The sequence below is a fragment of the Saimiri boliviensis genome, chromosome 3 (genome assembly GCF_048565385.1).
Source record: "Saimiri boliviensis isolate mSaiBol1 chromosome 3, mSaiBol1.pri, whole genome shotgun sequence".
Classification (NCBI taxonomy): Eukaryota; Metazoa; Chordata; class Mammalia; order Primates; family Cebidae; genus Saimiri; species Saimiri boliviensis.
This window is the reverse complement of record NC_133451.1, coordinates 142138961-142165664: the sequence shown is the minus strand read 5'-3', so window position 1 is coordinate 142165664 and position 26704 is coordinate 142138961. Positions and strand designations below refer to the sequence as shown.

The 26704-nt window shown below is 38.7% G+C and overlaps 2 protein-coding genes across 2 annotated transcripts in view; one reads left to right on the top strand and one right to left on the bottom strand.

The window, feature by feature from the left end:
- The window catches only part of EDNRA (endothelin receptor type A), a 61531-nt gene extending 40351 nt beyond the window's left edge, over nt 1–21180 (top strand). The window contains exons 4-8 of the mRNA XM_003927992.4: nt 9120–9318; nt 12477–12629; nt 16303–16436; nt 16863–16971; nt 18717–21180. Of these exons, the coding sequence (XP_003928041.1) occupies nt 9120–9318; nt 12477–12629; nt 16303–16436; nt 16863–16971; nt 18717–18857 (736 nt within the window). The 3' untranslated portion in view covers nt 18858–21180. The remainder of the gene's footprint in view (nt 1–9119; nt 9319–12476; nt 12630–16302; nt 16437–16862; nt 16972–18716) is intronic.
- TTC29 (tetratricopeptide repeat domain 29) overlaps nt 1–26704 on the bottom strand; it is a 915079-nt gene that overhangs the window by 819823 nt on the left and 68552 nt on the right. The window lies entirely within an intron of this gene.

Below are 26704 nucleotides of genomic sequence, written 5' to 3'. Positions count from 1 at the left end.
CTGGATAAAATTATAAATATATTTTAAGAGATCATATTTTAAAACCTTCAGATTAAACACTCATAAAAATTAAAATAATAATAATAATCAGCTGGGAAATATATTTGTCACCTCTCTCACAGGCCCAGGGGCAGAGCTGGTTCCTCGTTACTTTTTTGTTCTGCCTCCTCTTTCTTCCTTGGGGGAAGGAATCTCTCAGAGTATCATTGTGCTGAGCTTCAATCATGCCAGTGTTGAGTCGGGGAGCTAGGGGGAAGGTTAGGTCATAGATTCCTTTATCTAGTGAAGGGTCACCTCACCCATACCACCTCCTCTCTTCATCTCATGCATGAAGAAAAATAAATAAGATGTTCCATCACAATAACTCATTGTGTATCAAATGAAATGTGAGTCATTCTTAGTTAAATAGAAAGCATTGAAGGAAGGAAAGGAAAGAAAAGAAAGAAAAGAAGAAAAGAAAAAGAAAGAAAAAATAATGCCAAGAATCTATCTCATTAAGATTTGATCTGAGTTGTAGTTCAAGGAGATGAACTATTTTAAAATTCCACTCTCACAAAAATTCAGCCCTAATCCAAAAGGTTTTTCCTTGAAAATAAACTAATGAGTCTCTGTTCCCTAGACCCACGCTTGACTATTTTTACATTTCACTTGGTATTGACCCTAAGCTTCGGGACTTGTATGTAGTGAATCTATTTGACATTTCTATTTCAAAAGCTTTCACATGAGAGAATGGATCATTCCCACTTAATTCTTGAAGATAAGATTCCACTTGCTTTAGCTCTTCATTTGGTTGCATTATATTCTACTACAAAACACACCCATACACACACACACACACACACACACACACACACACACTTTGTAAAATAAAACAAGGAATAAAAAGAGTTTGGAACTTGCTGCAGTTTGTGAATTCCTGCTTTCGTTTTATGAGCTGAATAAATTATGGCCCAGGACAAAGAGTTCCCATGATTTTTTTACACAGCATTTTACAAATATAATTATTATCTCACATTTCAGAGTTGTTTGAAAGAAAATATTGAGAGAAACCATACATCCAAGTTCTATAGTATTTCTTTATTATTTCATTAATCAATGATTACCGAATGATGTAAGATCAAAGAAAATATTTAGCTTTCTCGCTATCAGCTTTTAATCTGAATAAGGTAAACAGGACTGTAAGAGAAAGCACATTTTTTCTACCAGAATGGATAGGCTTTCGTTGCTGATTTTAACTATGGACTTGTCTCAGTTTATCCTCTTGAATAATTCCTCTGCAAATCTAACTTCACATCCTTAGTCATTTGAGAAAAAGATAAAATGGGAACTAAAGAAATTCAAAAACAAATTTTGACCCCTATCCATCTTTCTCGGTGAAATATTTTTTTTAATTCTAAGGCAGCATACTTCTAAAATGAATAAACTTTTCCCAACAAAAATGAATAACCAGCCATTACCAGCTATTAAAATAGGTATTTTTACATGCCATAAGTGACAAGTTTTATACATTACTTTGTTTGGAGGCAAAAAAAAAAAAAAAAGCAGCAGCAGGAGTGGGGTAGGAGGGCTTACTGCTGTTCTTTGTAAAGTCATGTTTAAAGTGGAAGATGATGATGATGATGATGATGGAGTCAGACCAGTAAAAAGGTCTGGGTACACAACCCACTTGTTAAAGCTTGCCTGGGGAAGAAGGCTGTAAAAAGATAAAACTCTTTTAACAACTATTTCAGAGTGATGTGTAATTAGATATCTGGAAAAGTTGCAAAGATCCATTTAATAAGCCAGCTTTGTTTTATATGTCTGAAAAGCTGGTGTCAATTTTTGAACTGACACCATTTCAAATAATTGCTCAGTGGTCCCTGTGATATTCCCAAAGGTATATCCTAACTCAAGAATCATGAAGGTGGTTTTCGGAAAAACCTCTTTGTTAGAGTTGGACTTGGTTTCTCCTTATTTTCCCAGTGTTATGGTTTTCTATTGCTTCATGACAAGTGTGAAGACACAGAGAAAGGGTCTGAGCCAGAAGACACGAGCTGGGAACTGGACAAAGTCCAAGCTGGCTAGGGCAATGGGATCTTATCTGGGGGTCCATTCACTATTGCACGTAGTTATTTGTTCTTTTATCTTATTCTGTTGTCAAAATCAAGCAACTGGTTCATTTTGCTTCCTTATTTCTCCTTAATAACTACCCCAAAACTTAGCAATTCAGAACAACAACCATTTTATCATATCTCACTATGTTGAAGGTCAGGAATTTGGACAATTCTTCAGCTCCTTGTCACTTCTGCTGGGGTTGGTGGACTTCGGCTGGCTCTGAGCTTGTGTCAGGGGTACAACACTCACATGCCTGGCACCTTGGCAGGGACAGCAGGAAGTCTGAGCTCAGCAGAGTTCATCTCCCCTGACATACAGTCTCAGGGTCCTCTCAACGTTTTTGGTCCAGCAGGCTCAAGGCTTCAACATGAACCTGCCACTCCTTTCAGAGGCCAGACCTGGAACTGGCAAAACATCATTCTAGCCACAGTTAATTGATCAAAGCAGTCACAGGCCAGCTTAATTTAAGAACTCAGCTGAGCAGGGCATGGTGGCTCACGCCTGTAATCCCAGCACTTTGAGGGGCCAAGGTGGGCGGATCACGAAGTCAGGAGTTAAAACCAGAACTGGCCAACATAGTGAAACCCCATCCCTACTAAAAAAAATAATAATAATACAAAAATTAGTTGGGCATGGTGGCTTGTGCCTGTAATCCCAGCTACTTAGAAGGAGAATTGCTTGAACCGGGACCAGGGAGGCAGAGGTTGCAGTGAGCCAAGATCGTGCCACTGCACTCTACCCTGTGCTACAGAACGAGACTCCATCTCAAAAAAAAGAACTCGGGCTGGGCGCGGTGGCTCAAGCCTGTAATCCCAGCACTTTGGGAGGCCAAGGCAGGTGGATCACAAGGTCAAGAGATCAAGACCATCCTGGTCAACATGGTGAAACCCCGTCTCTACTAAAAATACAAAAAAATTAGCTGGGCATGGTGGCACGTGCCTGTAATCCCAGCTACTCAGTGGGCTGAGGCAGGAGAATTGCCTGAACCCAGGAGGCGGAGGTTGCGGTGAGCCGAGATCATGCCATTGCACTCCAGCCTGGGTAACAAGAGCGAAACTCTGTCTCAAAAAAAAAAAAAAAAAAAAAAAAGAACTCAGCTGAAGAAATGACAAAGCATTTGCAGCTCTCTTTTAATTCACCACAACAGATTTCTCTTCCAAACAAGCAGTTGCAGTGGTTCAGCCTATAATCCCAGTGCCTTAGGAGGCTGAGGCAGGAGGATGGCTTGAAGTCAGGAATTCAAGACTAGCCTGGGCAACATAACAAGACCCCGTCTCTACCTGACTATGGTGGTGGGCACCAATAATCCTAGCTACTTGGGAGGCTGAAGTAGGAGGATCCCTTAAGGGAGCACAGGATTTTGAGGCTGCAGCTATGATTGTGCCACTGCACTTCAGCCTGGATGACAGAGTAAGACCCTGTGTCAAAAAAAAGAATTCTTCCTGCTAGTATTTAGCCTCCAAACTTCTGTATGATATGAGAGATCTAAATCACAACCATTACAAATGATCGGCTTTGCTGTGAATTAAAGATGTGCAGAGGTAAAGACAGAAGTGGCACTGTACATTATGGAAGTGGCAAATAAAAATAAATAATAAATTCTAACGTAGGCAAGCATTCATTGACAGGCACTTAGTAGAAACTTCTTCTTTAAGGCATGTGAGCCACCTGTTTATTCCCTTGATCCGGTAATCTCACTCAAGATAATTAATCTAGAAAAATCATTCAGAAAGAGAAAAAGAAATTGTATGTACAAACAAGCTTATAGGTGTCTTATTCACAACTGTGAAACACTATCAATGATGTGAACATAGAAGAAAGATTTAAGTAAATTATATACTGTGCAGCCATTCAATTGATAAATGCCATGCCCATGTAGAAACAAAGGAGAGTATTTTTCATGTAAATAAAGCTAAAACTAAAAATTGTGAGTCATGTGATTATAGTCTATTCAAACTATGCCTATGAGAATAAAAACAAGAAAATAATAAGAAAAATAAAAATAGATGTTGTTGAAGTATCTTTTGAATTCAAGTTTTATTTTATAATGTTTTAAAGTTATTTCAATAATAAAAATTTTTAAACTTAATGATTGTCCCAGACCACACCTTCAAGAGTTAATAAACATGTATTAAATGCCTCTGGCCTTAAAAACGTGTAAAAATCTATTCATAGACATACACACTAACAAACATCTTTACATGAATAAAATATGTATTTTATACTTTTATTTTGGCCTATCACATGACAGGATACAAGATGATGTCATGGGAAAAGGCTGTACTAGGAGTTGGCAGGCCTGAGCCATGGTCCAGACTCCCCAGGTTCACTGGAGACCAGGCAGAGAATGCGGCAAGATGCCAGTTCTCAGGTTCCCAACGGGAACAAATGGAGCAGAAAGATCAGCCCATAGATCCCTCCTTTAAATTACTGAATCTGGACCTCTAAAGATATTAGCTTTTAATCTGTGGCCTGATTCGTGGCTAGCTTGAAAAATAAGAAAATGGTCAGAATGTAGTGTGCCATTAGCTCTGGCCAATTAAATAAGGTATATGCGAGGTAACATGCATGAAAACACCAACAAAAAGACCCTTCATTCAATAGGTATTTATTCAGCATACAAAATGTCAGGTCTTATAAAGCTTATATGCTTTTTTCTTTTCTTTCTTCCTTCCTTCCTTTCTTTTTCTTTTTCAGACAGGGTCTCACTCTATTGCCCAGGCTGGAGTACAGTGGCATGATCAGGGCTCACTGCAGCCTTGAACTCCCTGGGCTCAGAGGATCCTCCCACCCCAGACTCCCAAGTAGCTGGGACTATAGGCACACATGCACCACATGTCTGGCTAATTTTTGTATTTTTGTAGAGCTGGCTACATGTTGCCCAGGGTGTCAAATGATCACCTGCCTCGGCCTCCCAAAGTGCTAGGATTGCAGGCATGAGCCACCACACCCAGCCAGGAGCTTATATTCTAAAGAAGAGGGGTGAGCATAGATGATAAACCAAATAAATAAACGGAACATTTAGTTGATCACATGGTAGTAAATGTTATGGAGAAAAATAAATCGGTGAGAGAGACAATTCTGGAGGGGGAGTTGGCAAACTTAAGCAGGGTCTCCAGAAGAAGTCTTCCATGAAAAAACTACAAGTGCATAAAAACCTGAAGGAAGTGAGGAAACAGCTCTCAGGACCCCTGTGAGCATTCTCACGGGGGTGGGAAACCACTGGGGGGTTTGGAGCAGATGGTGCTATGATCTGATGTAACAGCCTCACTCCAGTTGCTGTGTTCGGAGTAAGCTGTAGCAAAGCAAGGTGGAAATAGAGACATCAGTGAGGAAGCTGTGGCAATCACCAAGGCACTGCGATAACAAGTAAGATGGTGAAAAGTGGTTGCATTTGGATATATGCAGTTAGCATCAGACCATCACATCAGGTCAAAGAGCATAGAATTTCTAAACCAAACCTGCTTTAGACATAACATTTAAATGTGATTAATATCATTAAAATATTGAAGTAAAAAAACAGGGTTAGCATAATTTATTACTAGTTTTTTGATTGACCTAATAGTTCAGTTACATTTCTATCATATACTGTGTATGAACCATTCTTTTCATACAGAGTGTGAAGGATGTGTGGTGGAAGAGGAGTGAAGTGTAACCCAAGGTATGGGGCCAGAGATGGGAAAACTGCAGAAAGGTTTAGCAGCAAGGAAGACAAGGAGTCTGATTTGAGAGTGTTTAGATGCCTATTAGATGTCCTAGTGGAACTCAAAAGTAGGCAGCTGGATATAGAAGTCTAGAGTTAAAGGTGAGTCACCAGGCTAGAGTTATCAATTTAGGAATTACCGGTAGATAGATACTTAAATGATACTAAAGCCATGAGACTAGATGAGATCACCAAAAGAGAGCGCATAGATAGAAAAAACATCTGAGCACTAAGCCCTCAGATAAATCCAATGCTAAGAATTTGTGCAGAAAGGGGGGTCCAACCAAGGAAATGTGAAAGAATGCCCGGTAAGTCAGAAGGAAAACCAGGAGACTGTGATGAAAGCCAAGTGAAGAAAGCATTTCAGAGAGGAGGGATTCTTTCTGGAATACCAGTTGTCAGTGGTGGAATCTACACTTGCATATTTTCTGTGACAAGTGAAGATGTCTATATAATAGAGAGAGATGGATATACACACTGACTAGGAGGAAGGCTGTTTATAATTGCACCTCTTAAGAAGAGCATATTTGTGTGTCAGTGTGCTGTGCCATTATATTCCAAATAGATACCATTTTGAAACATCCAGGATTTCATGGTTTCCATAACTTTCCCCATCTCCATTATCACAAATGACTGTTTCTAACTGCTTTTATGATTGTTTTCCCCTTATCTTGTGGAGATATTTTCAAGATCGGTATGATTATAAATGGAAAATATTCTAATTCTCAATGAGTGGGTTAATGAAGGAGCAGACTGATTATGAATTATTTGCTAAACTAGACTCTAAAAATGGCATCTACTTATTTGTAAATGTTGAATTTACATTGGATTATGGATGTGTAATATTCTGGGAACTCACGGCCCTTTAAAAAAGTGAAACTGGTCTGTTAATATGTTTGTCATAAGTACATGTTGAGCACATTTTATTCCTTAAGCTACTTTTCACCCCAAACCCTGACAAGGAAATCAGGCTTTCTTACTCTCTGATGAAATAGGATGTTTTCTTTAAATCACCTTCCCTGATAAACCACCTGAGAGAAGGGAAAAAGAAATAGATGTAACTCGGTTGACAGCCTTGGGATATAGACATCCCATCTCCATTCGTCTTTGCTTTTAGTGGATATCAGGCTGCCAGTCTAATAAGGCAACAAAGAAGGCCAGGCAGAGGTGGCTCAGGCCTGTAATCCCAACACTTTGGGAGGCTGAGGCAGGCAGATCACGGGGTCAGGAGGAAGAGATCAGCCTGGCCAATAGGGTGAAATCCCATCTCTACTAAAAAAAATACAAAAATTAGCCAGCCATGGTAGCCTGTAGTCCCAGCTACTCAGGAGGCTGTGGCAGAAGAATCGCTTGAACCCAGGAGGTGGAGGTTGCAGCAAGCCGAGATCGCACCACTGTACTCCAGCCTGGGCAACAGAGCGAGACTGCGTCTCAAAAAAATAAAAAATAAGGCAACAAAGAAAAATAAACAACAGTCTTTATCCCACTGGATAACTTATGGAAATAATCATACATTTTAAAATTCAAACTTGGTTATATCATAAAAGGATTTTCTTGGTCTGTTTGCATAGCTGTATTTTATCCCATCTTAAAATAATCTGGACTTTTTTTGAGATTTTTCTTGTACACAAATCTTATTTACCCTAAAAACCTTTTACAAAACATTTCTCCAGCAAATTATGCTATATATATGCCATGTGGCATCATCATAAAATATTCAACTTTATAGACCCTCATCTCTAGGCAATTCTGGTGAAAAATCAGTCATCATAATTCTAAGAGTTGTTTTTTCACAGATGTACTGTGTAAATATACTGAGACAGTACACTAAATATAACTGATGGGGGCTCATCTTGGTGGATATGGGTAGCTTGTATATTGCCTTGGACTTATTGATTAATCTTCTACATTACTTTGTATGTCCTGCAAACCCATGTGCACCTGTCTCCAGTGCATTCAGTCTGTTTTACAGCCTTTTTCTGGCACTATCTAATGAAAACTATAAAAAGAAAATGTTTCTTTTCCATTACAGCAGCAACAAAAATTTCAGGAATGAGGCCACAAAAATACCATACCACGTCACAGGTCTCTTCTTAATAGTCTAAAAGCAGTTAGCATCAGACCATCACATCAGGTCAAAGAGCATTGAATTTCTAAACCAAACCTTCATTAGACATAACATTTAAATGTGATTATTATCTTAAAATACTGAAGTAAAAAAAGGGTAAGCATAATTTCTTATTACCAGTTTTTTTATTGATATAATCATTGAGTTATATTTATATCTTATACTCTGAACCATTCTTTTTTGTTAGATTGTAAACCCTAGTCGGGCGCGGTGGCTCAAGCCTGTAATCCCAGCACTTTGGGAGGCCGAGGCGGGTGGATCACGAGGTCAAGAGATCGAGACCATTCCGGTCAACATAGTGAAACCCCGTCTCTACTAAAAATACAAGAAATTAGCTGGGCATGGTGGCGTGTGCCTGTAATCCCAGCTACTCAGGAGGCTGAGGCAGGAGAATTGCCTGAACCCAGGAGGCGGAGGTTGCGGTGAGCCGAGATCGCGCCATCGCACTCCAGCCTGGGTAACAAGAGCAAAAACTCCGTCTCAAAAAAAAAAAAAAAAAAAAGTCAAGATTGTAAACCCTAAAGACTAGGAACCAAAGTATCCCTAAATAAGTTTTATCTACTCTAGCACAGGGCCATAATGGGTTAGTCCTTCTTCGACATTTACCACAAATATGTATTTACTAAAACTGCCACCTAGTACAAGCCCACTGTGAGGGTGAAAGAAGGGAGGAAATAATGCAATATCTGTGGTCATTATTCACTCAAGGATATCTAGGCCCACTTCATAGATAATGCTTTAAGTTTTCTTGTTTTATTTTATAAAGAGGAATAAGATATTACTATAATAAGTACCAGCAGCTTTCATGATCCCTCCCATTCATTGAGTTTCTCCTCCAGCTTAAAAAACATAGGCACAACTGTCTGTTACCACCACATTCTAAGCTCTCTTAAGATTTCACCAGACCAAATAAAGACATCAGACTCAGGCCCACCAGGCAATTGATTTCCAAATGACTGGAACTCTTAAAGCCCCGCCACTTGTTTTTCATACCAAGACTCAGAAAATTCCTAAAAAGCCAATTACTGATATTGGTCATGGGGAGGAGCTTCCCAGCACTTAAAATTTTTGTTTCATTGAAATATGTTTAAAATTTCCTCCCACAGGCACTTTCTCACAAAAATAAATAAATAAATAAATGAAAAGGAAAAAAAAAAATTCCTAACAACTTGGTTCCATTACCCTTTTTTTCAGGTACAGAGCAGTTGCCTCCTGGAGTCGTGTTCAGGGAATTGGAATTCCTTTGGTAACTGCCATTGAAATAGTCTCAATCTGGATCCTGTCCTTTATCCTGGCCATTCCTGAAGCGATTGGCTTCGTCATGGTACCCTTTGAATACAGGGGTGAACAGCATAACACCTGTATGCTCAATGCCACATCAAAATTCATGCAGGTACTAATTGTTTAAAAGGAATTAACTGGGGAAGGGAGGAGTTCCTCCATTATACTTTACCATCTTGAGACTTGATGACATCACCACAATGCCAAGTGTGGTTTATTCTGTCAAATATTCTTCAGTTGCATGAAAAGTAGATTCTTGAATGGAACAGTTATTTTGGCTTTCACTCTTGTATTATAGCACAATGGTAGACACAACTGTTATTTTGCACCAAACCACTAAGAATACCAAATTTACTAAGAATACCAAATTACTAAGAGGGACTAGATGTGTGTGCATATATATTTATACACTATTTGTTTTTATAATAATGACTACAACACAATTTCCATCTGGAAGATGTGCTGATGTTTATTTTATGTCACTTGGGGAGAAGCATATTTCTTGCATTCTTTAAAGATGGATTTACTAATTCCAAGTAGAGAGTAGTACTTACATGTACTTATGTTAGCATGGTTTCTCTGTCTAATATACAAATAATGTAAAATTGTAGAACTTTTTAAAAGAACATTTTGGTTTAACAAATTCAATTGTTATTTTTCTTAATACACCTGATCACATTAAGTTTTTCTGAAAAGCTTAATCACATGACTGTTTTAGGAAACGTATTTAAAATGGATCTTTTCTTTGCAAAACCAGTTATATGTGGACTGAGGAGGAAAACCAAAAGGATAAGTATTTCTCTTAAATCAGCATAATTTAGTGCTTTGATGTAAGTTTTATGCAGCTCACATTCCACATGTAATTGTTTACAGACATCTCAAGGTATATTTTCCCAACTTGGAAAATTCACAGAATTCGTAGTTTTACAGTTGACCAGTTATCCTCCTTGGAAATTCTTGTTTTAAAATTAAAAGTGCTCATGAAAACTGCCAAACTAGTAATTTAAAATTGGATCAGTCTTCAAAGTGAAAAAGTAGACAGTAGGAGATTGTCAAAATTTGGGCAGTTTGAATAAGCAATCTAGATATTCCATATGCAAACGTTACAGAAAAGAGAATCACTGTAAGAAGGAGCTTACTAATCATTAGAGCCAGACACAACGAAATGGGCTGCTTCATAAAGACTGAGTGTCCTTTCTAGATGTGTTCAAGTAAAGGGTAGCTACCCTTCGGGCATGGGTGGCCTAGACGATTGTAATAAAGGGTATGAGTTGAACAGGTAATCTTTTAGAGTTCATTCCGAGTCTAAAGTCCTGTTCTTTTTCCTAAATTTATGTCCCCTCTTGATTCCACTCTTGCTCTTCAACTTTATCCTAAGCTGTTGGAAGGCCCCTCTTTACCCTTGTTGATGACATCAGTTCCAAAGAGATGCATTACCTGTTTCTCTGTGGGCCTTTGCCATGGAGGGGGCAGGGGACTCCATTTAGCCCTCTCAAGAGTCAGCGTCCAGACCCTCTGCAACTGCTTCTGGGTCATTTACACCCAGCCAGCAAATGCACTACGAAAAAGAGGATTAAAAAAAAAGGGAGAGTGGGTGCTCAAAAGAGTGTTCGTGTTGCATTTCAAAAAAGAGAGAGAGAGTGCTTCTGACTTTTTCTAAGTTCAGAACTGAAATCTTTCTACAGTGTGTTGGGAACAGAGAAATGTTTGTGTAAGTAGTTTAGAATAAACCAACTCCTTTGGGAGTTTGCACTTAACTTGAGGACAGAATTCAGAGATCTGTGAACTTGGATGGAAAAGAAATGATGTGTTTATTTTCACTAACTTCTAACTGAATTTACCATTTCATTCAATTATGAATGTACACAACAAATCACCATAGTGTTTAACAGTACCATGACTTTTTCACTAACAAAAATAGCAGACATTTTCAGACCATGTAACACTGTATAATCTTGAAATGTCATTTACTCTCATCAGAACTTTAGCACTTCAACAGTTTGGTAGTTATTAGAAATATCATTAGGTTTGTTATTTGTGAATAAACATATACATTACTATATCAAAACAGTTTGGTAGTTATTAGAAATACCATTAGGTTTGTTATTTGTGAATAAACACATAATTTCTAATATTTTGATAGCTGTGTTTTAATGTAATTGGTTTCCATTGCAATCTTATGTATTTTATTTGATGCATGTAAAAGTATTATTCTCAGAAGGGATTATAGTCTTCACCAGACTTCCTAAAGGGTCTCTGGCATACAAATAGTCAAGAACTCCTGCCCCAAAATTTTCGTCTTTAGGAACCATTTTTAGATGATTTTAATAGATATGTCATAAATGCAGCCCACTCAGCCTCTTTCTATATTTGGAAACTGTCCCATTTTTTATAGAGCAGCATGATTATTTTTTACTGTGGGAACTGCATTGTCCTTAGTAAATTAACAATCTGAAGAAGCATTATAAGGAAAGAAAAAGCATTTCTTCCCAAGTTGGTGATTAATTTTGTGGGAAGAAGAATTTAGATATCATTTTTGATTTTCCATTTTTATAGGGTATTAAGTTTTCTTCTCTAAGAAAATATAAAACTGAATAATCTTGGTATTTATAAATCCTGCCTGGTCAGATAAGGCCAGATATGCCTTCAGTTTAGGTATGCTGCCTCAATAGTTTCCAGGTGGTAAGTATTAAAGGAGAGAGAAGAGTATAGTTATTGATGTTCAAACTGGCCGGCTTTAAGGTCACATAGCAGGCATACCAAGCAGAGGGTTAACCCCTGTTAACCAAAGCCACACTGATAAGCCATTCGTAACCTTCACTGTGTAAATACATTTTCACCACAATAGTCAAAATAAAGCAGGCGCTAACAAAATGTTGAGGCTCATCAAAAGATAAAGATAAACACATATATAATTTTTGTCTCAAAATCATGTTTTATGAGCTTTAAAAGAACACTATTTTTATTGATTAGGGCTCTTTCACTATGTAGTTGAAACCAACTTCAATCTATGAAAAGTATCCTTGTCAAGATAATTTTTGTAAGTGCAGTTTCTTTATGTGCTGTTTAAAGACAGGATAATTTCTGAAGTTCCAATTTAATTGAGTTTTGAGGACCACCCCCAAACCTATTACTGCAACCAGAGAGTATGATTTTACAAATGAATCTGCAAGTCTAAAGATCTTGAAGCTACCAGAAGCATGGCGTAGTTAATTGACATGACTCTGCTTCCTCCTTTTCTTTCTTTTTTTTTTTTCCTTCACTTTGAAGTTCTACCAAGATGTAAAGGACTGGTGGCTCTTCGGATTCTATTTCTGTATGCCCTTGGTGTGTACCGCGATCTTCTACACCCTCATGACTTGTGAGATGTTGAACAGAAGGAATGGCAGCTTGAGAATTGCCCTCAGTGAACATCTTAAGCAGGTAACTCTCATAACATCATGAAAATCTGGCCAGGACTGGTTAGTCCTGGACAGCAGCAGGCCTGGAGATACTGTCTTTAGCAAAATTAGCCTATTTTCTAAAATAAAAATACTATCTTGTAACTGTTTTCTTTATAGTAATAGTGTTAGAAATTTCTTTTGTAAAATGGGAAGCCTGCCTGTGAAACAAGTGGTCCTGAAGGCTGGGCCCAAATAGAGAAGAACCATTCCTCTATTTTGTCAAGTATGTATTGAGCATGAGTGTGAGTCCATGCATTGAACTCGGCTTAGAACTGTACCAGGACACAAAGAAGCATATGACTTTCTCCCCATGCAGACTTACAGTCTTTCTGTAGATATAAAATACACGTGGAAAAACAACTGAAAAATAGAATCACAGTTGTGGTCCAAGTAGCCTGTGCTACAGAAAGCCAGGGAGGGTATGAGACAGAGTCATGGAGAGGCTATTCATGGATGAGGGAGACTGAACTGGACCTTGAAGGATAAATGGGATTTGATGGGGAAGAAGTCGACAGAGAGCATTTCAGGTGGAAGAACAGGAGGTTAGTTAGAATGTGGAATAGGAACCATGCATTTGGGGAGTAGGAAAAAGAAGATGAACCTCACTAGAGCAATGTCTAATGTGAGACTTATGCTAGGAAATGGGGTCATGTACATTAGAAGAGGTAAAATGTTGGAGGGCCCAAAGTTCTAGAAGGAATTTGAACATGTCAGTCGGAGGCTAATGTTGGTCCCTCCTGGGTGAAATTAGAACAGATAAAGCTGTGGGCTTTCAAGGGCAAAACTAGACTCATACTTGGTTCTCTGACCTTGGGAAAATTGCTTAATCTCTCTGCACGTCTATTTTCTCATAATATGTATGAAATAAAACATCATGGGGATTGCCTGAGACATGTAAGGTGCATAGAACCCAGCTCATAGTAGGTATTAAGCAAAGGTTAATTTACGTTAATTCTAAGAGTAAAACTAGGACTTCAGATAAGTTCCCTGTCGCAACAGAAAAGTATATAATGATGTCCAACTACACCAAAAGTTACTGTGAGTTGTTGATGGAGTCTGTAAATTTGTCCTATATAATTACCATGTGCAATCAACATTCCTCATCAGCAACTCTTTTCAACTACCATACTGATTTTTCTGAGCGTCAGCTCTTCATCTGTAAATTGGGCATAAAATATATGAATCAATCATATTATGAGAATCAAAAGGATGAATGTGTATGCATGTACTTTGTATAATCTAACATGCCATACAAATGGTAGCTATTATCTTTTATGGACATTTAGCAGGCAGATTACATTGAGAAATCTTAGTTTGACTTTGTTCAGGCATGAAAGTTTTAAATACTACAATTGCTTAACATGTTTACAATTACCTCCTCTCATTCTTGGAATGGAGGTATTAGAATAGGTTTGTGAAAAACAATGTTTTAAAATATGGATTTTTGCATTTGCACCGTGATTGAGGCTGTTTAAGCTATGAGTGGTATTTGCAGTGGAAATAATTAAATAAGGTTTAGGAACAACAGTCCTATGCTCCTTCATGTTTACATAGCATTTTTTAAGTTTTAAGGCACATTTCCATTTCCATGTCTTTTTCTTATTTGATTCCTCCTAGGGCCCTGTGAGATAGGTAGGTTATATATTATCTTTATTATATAGGTGATTAAGAGGTTTGCTCAACCAAATGGAGATTCAAATCCAAGATTTTGTCCTCATGTAGTTAATGTTCCTTTTGGTGCCACTCAAAGCTGTAGCAAACCCTAAGAACAGAAGAGCAAGAGTGACTGGAGGTCCTGCAGATGGGACTGTGGGAGAGCCAGCATACAGCACAAAGCCTTGCCATCCTGACTAATACTCTGTGGGGCTCATGGTTTTGCTTCTTGCTTGGTTGTCTCCAACTTCTCCTCATCATAGTGATGACAGTTTTATCAATTAGGGGTTGTGTTTGGATGCTGAGAACACAAAACTCAAAATAACAGTTGACCAAGGAGTTTATCTTTCTCCCATAGCAAAAAGTTCAGACATCAAGGTTTAGTGGTCAAGCCAACTTAGAGGCCAGGTATCTACTGTTTTGCTTATCTTTCCTTCAGTCTCAGAAGACAGTAGCAGCAGTTCTACTTTTGCACTTGATTTCCAAGCAGCAAGAGGGGAAGAGCGTAAAATAACATATAGTGGGTGTACACCAAAGAAATGTCCCTAAGCTTTTCAGTAGCTCTTCTGGAAATGCATGCAATGGTTTCTATTTCATCTAATGGGTCAAAACTGTGCCAAGTGGCCATGTAGATGAGTAGGCCAGACTCCCCAGCCGCCATAACAAATCAAGAATTGAGTGATGGTAAGGAAGACAGGAGAATGGATAGTGGTTAAGCAAATATCAGACTAACATAGCAATGTACTAATAATACCTTTTAAAAGGGTTATCCTTTTTGAGTATACACTCAGGAAAGGTAACCCCTCCCTTAATACATTGCTTTTCTATTTTTCTAGGCATGCTATCTTTCTGGATATACAAAATTACCCTTTTAAAAGAGTCCCCATTCCTGCAGATTTGATTATTTTATTTCTTCCCTCAATCATTACTCTGAAATCATATCACAGCTAGCCCAATAACTGTGAGAGGTTAAAGAACTCCCAGTTCTTTGGGCTAGTGTAGTGAGTTATGAAAACTGCCCCAGAATATTTTTGAATGGCTTAGCCAATCATGTGAGTTTACAGTAGGCTTCCCAGACTTAATGTTGTATGTTTCAAGTCGAGCCAGCATTACCCTTCCAGATTCTGTTTTCAATCAGTTTTATTTTGACATTAACTGATCCCAGTAACAGACAAGTTGCATTTTATGTTCCTAGTCAGGCTTCTAAATGCATGCAATATGATACTCAAATAATGCACACCAATGAATAGTTGCAGATAATACCTAACCTACAGTTTTTCTGATTTGGATCAGACTCAAAGGCATGCAAACCTTCCACGAAGTCAGTCCAAGGTCAGCATGTTCCAGATTTTCCAGATTGTTTGCAAATAATATATAATATTTTTAGAAACTATATGTCATTAAGAAAAGAATTTAAAGAGCAAAAAGGACCAATAGTAGCTGTGTTCAAGATCAGGAAAAGGAGAAAACATATTGCTATTACTTTTCTGCTCTCCACTCCTATTTTGTTTTCTCAAGGTCTTTGATTTGTCCATTCATTATCACATCATGTTCAGTCTCCTTGCCTGCCATGCCATCATTAATGCTAATTAGTTAGCTGTTATTAAGAGCCATTAGCTAATCCTTTCCCTCATGCAGTCACAACCCACCCACCTACACACACATACACACATACATGCAGACTCAGCCACAGTGGTATTGGCTCACCTCCAGCCAGTTCCCACCTCTCTCCTGGCATATAACCTCTGTCCTGGCCCTAATAACCAACCTGAGGCCCCCATCCGTCCTGAAACCTGCCCAGAAGCATCATTAGCAATTCCTTGATTAGAATGCTGACCTTAGAATCTTGAAGACCTAGAGGCACTGTAAGCCAGGCTGTCCTCCTGGCTCTTTTTGAATTATTCTTTCCCTAATGTCTGCTACTTCCTGGTAGTACAGTTTTTGCATCTAGTATAAAACACTAAACTTGTTGTACTTTCTTTTTTCTCACTTTCCTTTAGCGTCGAGAAGTGGCTAAAACAGTTTTCTGCTTGGTTGTAATTTTTGCTCTTTGCTGGTTCCCTCTTCATTTAAGCCGTATATTGAAGAAAACCGTGTATAATGAGATGGACAAGAACCGATGTGAATTACTTAGGTACGATCCTATGTACTTGCTAGAAAATTGGAGTTTCTCAGATTTTCATATTTATAATACTTTTACAAAACCACCTACTCTACATTCCCATTAGCCCTGAAAATTAAAACTGCAAAGTTGATTTTTCTTCTTTAGCTGACATAGCCTATAACTGATCCCAAAATCTGTGCGAGCCACATCTGTTATCTTGCCACTCCCCTCCTGAGGCTGTACATAGGGTTTCAGCTAACCAAGTAGTGACATATCTGTAACTGTCCTGCAAAACTGAAACTGCCATTTAAACATGCACTTTTAACAAAATTCTAACTGCCACCTATAAGAAATGGCTTCTGGGCAAGAAAAATGCTTATACTAGGAATAAATGCTAGTTAGCAGATTTTAAAACAATATATTCTAATTAGTCTATGCCACTTTCTTTTGCTCTAGTTTCTTGCTGCTCATGGATTACATCGGTATTAACTTGGCAACCATGAATTCATGTATAAACCCCATAGCTCTGTATTTTGTGAGCAAGAAATTTAAAAATTGTTTCCAGGTAAGATGATTTTTCATGTATTTTTTTAAAGACAACAAAATGAATATATTAAACAGTCAACAGACACAGCCAATTCCAGTTGCAGTATTACTTTGATCAGCTGTACTCCTTTTTAGTAGTGAAGCAAAAATCATGTTTTATTACCCAGAAGAGCCACATTGCCAGTATAACAGAAAAGCAGTTCCTATTTAGACAACCACATGCAAAGAGGTTAAAATCAAAAGGACTAAATCACATGCCAGTTTAGAGACCTCCTTTAGAGATGAATGTTCCAATGTACGCTCCAGGCCACACAGTACATAAGACCTATTCATACCTTACATTGTCTTAGACTTGAACCAAAGTCTCAACAAAATATAAATTCTATTGTTAAGAAAGCTCTCACTAAATGTTATTTAATTGTGTGCTTAGTAATAGACTCTTCAAGTATACTAAATGCTTATTGCTGTGGGAATCTGAACAAATATAATTTTATTCAAAATCAGCTTCCTTCTGCTTTCAAGCCTCCAGCCAGCTCAGCCGCCCAGGTCCTTCAGAAGATCTCAGCCTGTCTTATTCATGTGTCATTTTCTGGCTCCTGGAAAATGGTTTTAGCATAGGCTTAATCCTCACTGGATTTTGTCATCTTGGAAGAGGCTGTTTATCTTCAGTTTATGGCACATATGATGCAGAGTAGGGTAGAGGTCAAGAATGCAGGCTCTGGAAGCAAAGAGCCTGGATGGATATCACAACCCTGCTCTTGCTAACTGTCTATCCCAGGTCTGCTTAGTACCTCTCCTGCTTTTTCAGTTTCCTCACCTATAAAATTGGATGATCACAGTATCTCTTGCATAAGGAGAGTAATATTCATTTAAAATAATAAGTGCTCAATATGAGTTGATTATTATTAGGGACAGAGTAGAAAGGAAAAACACAGTACTGCCCTCATGGAACTTACAGTCTAAACAGAGACAGACATATATTAACCAAATAATCACACAAATAGATGAAACTTGGTATGGAAGTTTTGGGCTGTATTTCTGAGATCTTCTTGGAAATGTTTGCCAGTCACAAAACACTCTGCCTAAAATGGATTGACTTACATGCATGTTAAAACTAGTACATTATATAAGCTGAAATTAATTATTACTTACTCATTAATTTACATATTCATTGGGAGGAGGGAAAATCAAGGTAAAAATTATCAGAAATTAATCCCACTTTTTGTTGGATCTTCCTAAAAAGGCAGCATACCCAAGAGAAAGAGCCCAATCTACAGAGTCTTGGGTTCTAATGCCAGTTCTGCCTCTCATTATCCTCCCTGGACCTCACTGTCCTCATTCATAAAATGGGAAATTAGCACCTGCCACCCAAGGCGGTTGTGAGGATCTGATGAAGTACCTGGTGCAGAGAGCTACACAGTTGGTGCACACTGAAAAAATGCTAGGACCCCCCCTTGACCATCCCTACTCTTTCCTGCCCCAAGCTGTGGAGAACCCTCCCTCTCACCAGTACTGCCTTCCCTTTTTCTCGTACATGGTAATAGAATTAAAATGAGAAACAAAGGCTCTATTTCTCTGCACTGGAATGGACAGTTTAACTCCTGCCTGGAGAGAACAGGCTCTCCACCCTAGGTTACTGTAGAAGTTCACTTCCCTCAAATGCGAATGGACATTTTCCGCTCATTGGTATGGCCCAAGGCCGCTGTGTTTGGCTGGGAATGGGCTGGTAGTCTCGCCTTACTTCAAGTCTGTTCCTTCCCCAAGTCATGCCTCTGCTGCTGCTGTTACCAGTCCAAAAGTCTGATGACCTCGGTCCCCATGAATGGAACAAGCATCCAGTGGAAAAACCATGATCAAAACAACCACAACACAGACCGGAGCAGCCACAAGGACAGCATGAACTGACCACCCTGAGAAGCACTCCTTGGGTACTCCCATAATCCTCTCAGAGAAAAAAAAATCACAAGGCAACTATGACTCCGGAAATCTCTTCTCTGATCCTTCTTCCTTAACTCACTCCCACACCCAAGAAGAAATGCTTTCCAAAACCACAAGGGTAGACTGGTTTATCTACCCACAACATCTACGAATCATACTTCTTTAATTGATCTAATGTACATATTCTGCGTGTTGTATTCAGCACTAAAAAGTGGTGGGTGCTAGGGGAGAATGGAGACTGTTAAATGAAAATAGAAGGACATTTACTACTTTTGCCTGAAAATAGAGTTTTCAAGTACATGGCTAGTTGTTATGGCAGTTCTGATAAATGTTCAATGGGAGCTGGTCACCATGAAATGTTAAGAGATTATGACAAGATTTTCTACTTTTTTTAAGTGATTTTTTTTCCTTCAGCCAAACACAGTATGGGCTCAAGTCACTTATATTTGAAATGTCATTTGGTACCAGTATTTTTGAACTGCCTAATAGCCTAACATGATTATTTGAACTTATTTACACAGTTTGCAAAAAAGAGAGAGAGAGAGAAAGACAAAAATAGAATTCAGGTGAGCAGTTAGTATTTTTCATGTCACCGTTTGTTTTTTTTTTTAAAAAAAAAAAAACACACACAAATTCCAAAGCTACCACAAATACTACAGGCCCTTAAAACACAGTCTGATGATACACTGGGCAGTTTAACAGATGTTACTCAAAGAATTTTTTAAAACTTCTTTTTTAAACAGTGTTTTGTTACAAGAGATCTTGAATATGTTTTGTGTGCTAAATTCAAAAGTAATGCTTGAATCAGATAGTTCTTTTTCACAAGTCCAATCTGTTTTTCATGTAAATTTTGTTATGTAAAATCAGTATCATGTACCAAAATTTAAATGTATGTGTCATTTAACTCTGCCTGAGACTTTCAATGCACTGTATATAGAAGTCTAAAGCCCATGTAGGAGAAAAAGATTCAATTTTTCAGATTTGGAAATTTTCATTGAGGTATTTTTAATCGTAACTATGTATACTCCTATCACCTCCTATTCTCCTAATTTTTCTTAAAATGTTAACTGACAGTAAACCTGTTTTGGTCATTCCCTTTTCCATATAAGGAAACATAATTTCAAAGTGGCCAGGTGAGTTTATCATGTCAGTGAAAAATAGTTACCCCCAAATGCCACCAGAACTTATGATTCTTCGCTTCTCTGGGTTTTCAGTATGAACCTAAATCCCCCTCCCACCATCTGTCTCCCACATTGTCACCATTTCAAAGGGCCCACAGTGACTTTTGCTGGGCATTTTCCCAGATGTTTACAGACTGTGAGTACAGCAGAAAATCTTTTACTAGCGTATGTGTATATATATAAACAATTGTAAATTACTTTTAGCCCACTTTTCTGGACCGTCTCTGTGGAATGTATTTGTGTGTGATATATGCATGTATGTGATGGTATGTATGGATTTAATCTAATCTAATAATTGTACCCTGCAGTTGTGCCAAAGTGCATACTCCAAGTAACTTGCCTGGTCCATTTTAACCTGTACCAACCTTCTGCATTCGTAAATCTTGTAACCATGTTACCATTACAAATGGAATATAAGAGGCAACATGAAAGCGGATGAGCTGTGGATTAGCAATATAGGGTTTTGTCTGGTTGGTTGGTTTGATCAAGCAGCATTTAGGGTCATATTGTGTCCTTTACCAGAACAAAAGTCATTACACTTTGAAGTATTACATTGTTCTTATCCTCAACTCAGTGTGGTAATGAAATTGCCAGGTTGTCTGATGTGTCAGACTTCACCAGACAGATTGCTGATAAGAAATTAGGTAAGCTAATTTGTTGGGCCATATTTTAGACAGGAACAGGTAAAATAACATCAGGTTCCAGTTGCTTGAATTGTAAGGCTAAGAAGTACTGCTCCTTTGTGTGTTAGTAGTCAAATCTATTATTCCACTGGTACATCATATGCAGTGATATATGCCTATAATATAAGCCATAGGTTCACATCATTTTGTTTAGACAATTGTCTTTTTTTTTCCCAAGATGCTTTGTTTCTTTCATATGGAAAAAAAATGCATTTTATAAATTCAGAAAGTCATAGATTTCTGAAGGCTTCAATGTGCATTTTATTTATGGACTGGTAAGTAACTGTGGTTTACTAGTAGAAACATTTCCAATTTCTACCTTTACTACATCTTTTCAATAAGTAACTTTGTAGAAATGAGCCAGAAGCCAAGGCCCTCAGATGGCAGTGGCCCATAAGTATAAAATAAAAGTTTACAGAAACTCTGTAGGTGTCTCTTCATTTTTACATAGTTTTCCATAGAAAATGTTTGTTATATAATGCCTGTTGCAAACCTCTCCTTAGTAATATCCTGGAAATAAATTTACTATCAAACAGGTACCTCCTACCTCTATTCTCAACCAACCTATTTTGTTGTACTCAGCATTTAACTCTGTCATTCATTCCTTCATTTACCTTTCCAGTAAGTCTAACTCGACATCTACTATGCACCAGGCATTCTTCCAGATATTGGAGACATAGTAAACAAAAAAGGCAAAGTCTTGGATCTCATAGAGCTTGCATTCTAGGAAGAAGATAGGCAATAAACAATTACAGTCAATAAGCAATATGTCAGGTAGATGTCTGGAGGAAGACTCATATATATCCAACTGTTTATTTGACATCCACAGTTGCATGGGTAGTAGACCATAATATATCCAAAATGAAGCTCCTGATAGCTTCCAGCCTGTACTGCCATAATATTCCTCTGCTCAGTTAAAGACAGCCCCGTTTTTAAAGAGTTGTTCAGGATAAAAACTTTGAAGTCATTGTTCATTCCTTTACCTCACACCTTACAGCCAACCTCTCAATAAGTCCTGAGAGTCCTATCTTCAGAATACATCCAGAACCTGACCACTTCTCTGTCTCTGTCTCTACCTCCCTAGTCAGAGCACCATCTTCTCTTGCCAGGATAACTACAATAGGCCCCTGACATGCCTACTTGTTTCCAGCCTTGTAAACAGCTGTATTCCAGTTGGAGTCAATCTCTCCTCTCTCATATGTGATTAGTTTAGGTGGGGCTGACCAGCATCCTCTGGGAGTTTTTCTAGTAAGAACTAAGTCAGAAAGAGCTCTTTTCCTACCAAAGCAGGGATGGGAGGTTGTGAGCCTGGGTGTGGCTGGATGCTGTGGTGGGGCATTATGAAGAAAGTCAATCTAAAGTCTCACAAAGACGAACAGCATTAAAGTTCCCAGTTCTAGTTCTCCTTGATGTTTTCTTGTGGCTTCAGTAAACAACCAACACATTTACCTTTTCACCTACACTACTTAAATCTGGTTTTCTGTTGCTTGTAATACACGTATTCTAAGACCATGTCAAATAAGAATTGAATCATCTTTTGTTATTAATAACAATAGACTTTATATTTTTTAGAGCAGTTGTAGGTTTACAGAAAAACTGATCCAAAATTACAGAAAATTTCTACATGCCCTCCTTTCTCCCCCTTCCCCACACAGTTTCCTCCTATTTTTTACCCCTTGTATTAGTGTGGCACATTTGTCACAGTAAATGAACCAATATTGATGTAATATTATTAACTAAAGATTATAGTTTACATTAAGGTTCACTCTGCTCGACATTCTATGGGTTTGGACAAATGTATAATGTCACATAGCCACCACTGCAGTATCATTCAGAAGAGTCCCACTGCCCTAAAAATCCCCTGGGCTGCATCATTTCATCCCTCCCTCCATCCCCCTCTTGATTTATCTGTTCACTCAACACAGATACCATGAACAACCATCATATTACATTGTGTTAATAGCTGGGAACAGGAAATCAGATGTATAAGTAAATAAATGCAGTGACAAGCTTAGTGGTGACTCAGTAGACATCAGCATAGTGGACTGGTATAGGCACAAAGGAAAGAGTAGTCAAAATTCTTTTAACTTCAGTGGTGAACCTCAGTGGACAAGTATGAGGGCCTTTGCTTCCGTAACTCTCATTTTACTTTGCATGAATGTTATGTCACCACTAGGAGAACGGCATAAGAATAAGCAATAAAGTATTGTCTCTACACTACAAGTTTTTATAAAGTCAATAAATACATATTATTTTCCATTCAAAAGTAAACCCAGTAAATTTAAAATTATCCAAATAATAAAACGCAATTCCTAGATATAACTAGGAAATAGCTGAGACAAATGTCAATCTTTGACTAATCTATTACATCTACTGTGGTTCTTAGGAGTATTACCAGTTCATGAGACAGCATGGAAAACCTTCTATGTGTAGAGTGAAGGAAACACACTGCCAGCCTTCCAAAACCACTCCAAGCTCATGATCTGAGTCTTCTATTTCTTTATTTGTAAAATAATAGAGTGTAGCACTGTATTTATTGATTTTACTCTATACTTCAAAGCAAAGTTAAATCAGAGCACAAGTTCACCATATGCAGTTGAATGTTTCTGAAATTCCAGTGGGGTCTTCACATTGAAAAACCCTAGTGGTTTTTTTAAATAATCCTACATTTGGAAAATCTTCTGCCATACTCTTCTCTAAATAGTAACAAGACAAGCCAATGTCTATATTTGGTCAGCACTGATACACTTCGACGTTTTGTTTCTAAAACTGAAAGGAGACAGACTTGGGATCCTAGAATCAGGAAAGAATCAAAGATTGAAAATAACATTGTAACTGCAAAACTGGGCTTTCTCTATGAGACTTGCTAGAATAGTTCATTTTTGATTTGATGAAGCCAGGACTTATTATGTCTCCTAGTTTCCCAAGCTTTTAGCATCAATATGATTAAGTAGATTCTATCATCTGTGTTTCTTTAGGGGAGGTAATAAATTAGGAACAGCAGTGCCAACCCTAGTTAGGATTGGAAGAGTCATGGAATCTTCCTAGAGGAATATAGAGAATTCCACAAATTTTTCCTCTTTGATCCTAAACCACAATCCCTTTATCTAATTTATCTACATGGAACTGATCATCTTTTACTTGAATTTGATTCTATGAAAGTAGATACAATTGTATACTTGATGCTGTGTGATAGATTTGTCCCAGATGGGAGTAATGACCCTGCACAGTCTACATAGTACCACATTGTCAGCCAAGTCACAGGCCCAAGGCACCTCCAGAGCACAACTCTGACACTCCATTTTTGTTTGAGTTTTTTGTTTGGTTTGTTTGTTTGTTTGTTTTGTTTTGAGACAGGATCTTACACTGTTGCCCAGGCTGGAGTGCAGTGGTGCAACCTCGGTTCATTGCAGCCTCAACCTCCTGGGCTCAAGAGATCCTCCTACCTCAGCTTCCCCAGTAACTGGCACTGCAGACACATGTCACCGTACCCAGCTAATTTTTGTATTTTTAGTAAAGACAGGGTTTCCCCATGCTGCCCAGGGAGGTCTCAAACTCCTGAGCTCAAGAAACCCACCTACCTCAGCCTCTAAAAGGCCTGCAATTACAGGCGTGAGCCACCCCACTCAACCTCTAACTCACTCCTTTTATGCATGCTTTTTTCAGAATAATGCCATTTCTCCATGAACTATATCTCTCTGTTTCTCTCAAAGTATGACTTTTAGGGTTAACTTTAATTAAGTGCTTGTGCTTCTAAAATATCCTAAAATGAGAAAATCTACTAAATATGAGCAGGTAAAGGGAATATATTTGTGCCTAATGAAAAATTAATGTCATAGGTCCAGTTTTTCCTCCATGTTATGAAATCTAATAGGGTTAGGCTGGATTACTGCCCCTCCCTCTCAGTCAAGATTCCACTGGGACAAATGGAATTCTGCTGACCAACTTAGATGTAGCAAGCAGGGCCAACCCCTGTAGCTGGGGGTAGGAGGGTGACTTCCCAAAGAAAGGAGAATTGGCCAGATGCAGGGGCTCACGCCTGTAATCCCAGCACTCAGGGGGTTCAAGACCAGCCTGGCTAACATGGCAAAACCCTGGCTCCATGAAAAATACAAAAATTAGCCAAGCATGGTGGTGGGCACCTATAATCCCAGCTACTCGGGAGGTTGTCTAGCTACTTGGGAAGCTGAGGTAGGAGAATCTGTGGAACCCAGGAGGCAGAAGTTGCAGTGAGCTGAGATCGTACCAGTGCACACCAGCCTGGGTGATAGTGAGACTCTGTCAAAAAAAAGGAAGGAAGGAAGGAATGGAGGGAGGGAGGGAGAAGAAAAGAAAAGAAAAGAGAAAAAAGAAAAGAAGAGAGAAAGAAAGAAAAAGAGAAAGAAAGAATTATCTATATATCTTCCTACTCTTTATTTCAGCTCCTTTTTGACATGTTTAGCTCAGGTCATTTGTCAACTTGTATTAGTTTTTTTAAAAAAAAATTCCCTTACAAATTCTAAAAAGAATATATCAAATATATCAATAATATCTTTAAAACTCTTATAGAACAATAATTAATAAACAATCCATGTATATATGGAGGGAAACCATATATATGGTTTGGCTCTGTGTCCTCACCCACCTCTCATCTTGTGGCTCCCAAAATTCCCACGTTATGGGAGAGACCCAGTGGGAGATGACTGAATCATGCAGGCAGGTCTTTGCAGTGCTATTCTCGTGATAGTGAATAAGTCTCATGAGATCTGACGGTTTTAAAAGGGGAGTTCTCATCCACAAGCTCTCTTCTCTTGTCTGCTGCCATATGAGACATGCCTTTCACCTTCTGCCATGATTGTGAGGCCTTCCCAGCCATGTGGAACTCTAAGTCCAATATTCCTCTTTCTTTTGTAAATTTTCCAGTCTCAGGTATCCCTTTATCAGTAGCTTGAAAACAGACACATATGGGGATATGTATCTTGCTTATCCGGTCCTTTGCTACACTAAACAACACTATGCTGTACATCAGTGTCAAGTCTCCAGGGGGACTTGTATGATTTCTCTGGGAGATGTAAGTAGAACTGCTACTGGGTCATCAGGTTTGTGCATAGTTGATCCATCATTTAAGAGTTTAGCAGCTCCATATGCCTTGCAATTGCCCCACTTTACACTGGAACTATCACGATGGAGGTGCATACACCATCAGGGACACGTAGCAGACACTGTCAAAGACCAGACTGGACCCCCTTGCATTCATTTTACCAGTTCTCTTCACTCATCTCCAGCTTCAACATTTTGGGGGGTGGTTGTTGCATTTTGTTTTGTTTTTGAAATAGTGTCTCGCTCTGTCATCCAGGCTGGAGTGCAGTGGTGTGATCACAGCTCACTATAGCTTTGAACTCCTGGGCTCAAGAAATCCTCCCACTCTAGCCTCCTGAGTAGCTGGGACTACAGGCGCATGCCACCACACCTGACTTTTTAAATTGTGTTTTTGTTTTTAGTAAAGAGGGGGTCACTCTATGTTACCCAGGCTGGTCTCAAACTCCTGAGTTCAAGTGATCCTTCTGCCTCTGACCTGCGAAGTGCTAGGATTATAGGCATGAGCCACCCACCATTCCCAGTCCCAGCTTCAGTGTTTCTACTGCTTAATATTTACACCTGCAACATTCAGCGGCTTGCCCTTGGACACTGGAGCCTGCCTAGACTGTAAGAAGAGGAACCACATGGGAATTATATGTCCTCCTCCACTCCCACATGACCTATAGTCAATGATTTACTGGTGTGGACTTACCCCAGCTCTTGCACCTGAAGGTGGGGTAAACACCTCGCACCCTGGAGATCAGGCTGAGTCTGGGACTTCACCTGACATCTCAAGTTTACTTAGCTTCTCTCTTCCCTTCCCGCAGCCTGCTTCTTCCACTCCCTTACTAGTTTCCTCTGGAAGCTGTGCCTTAACAACCCACTTACACCC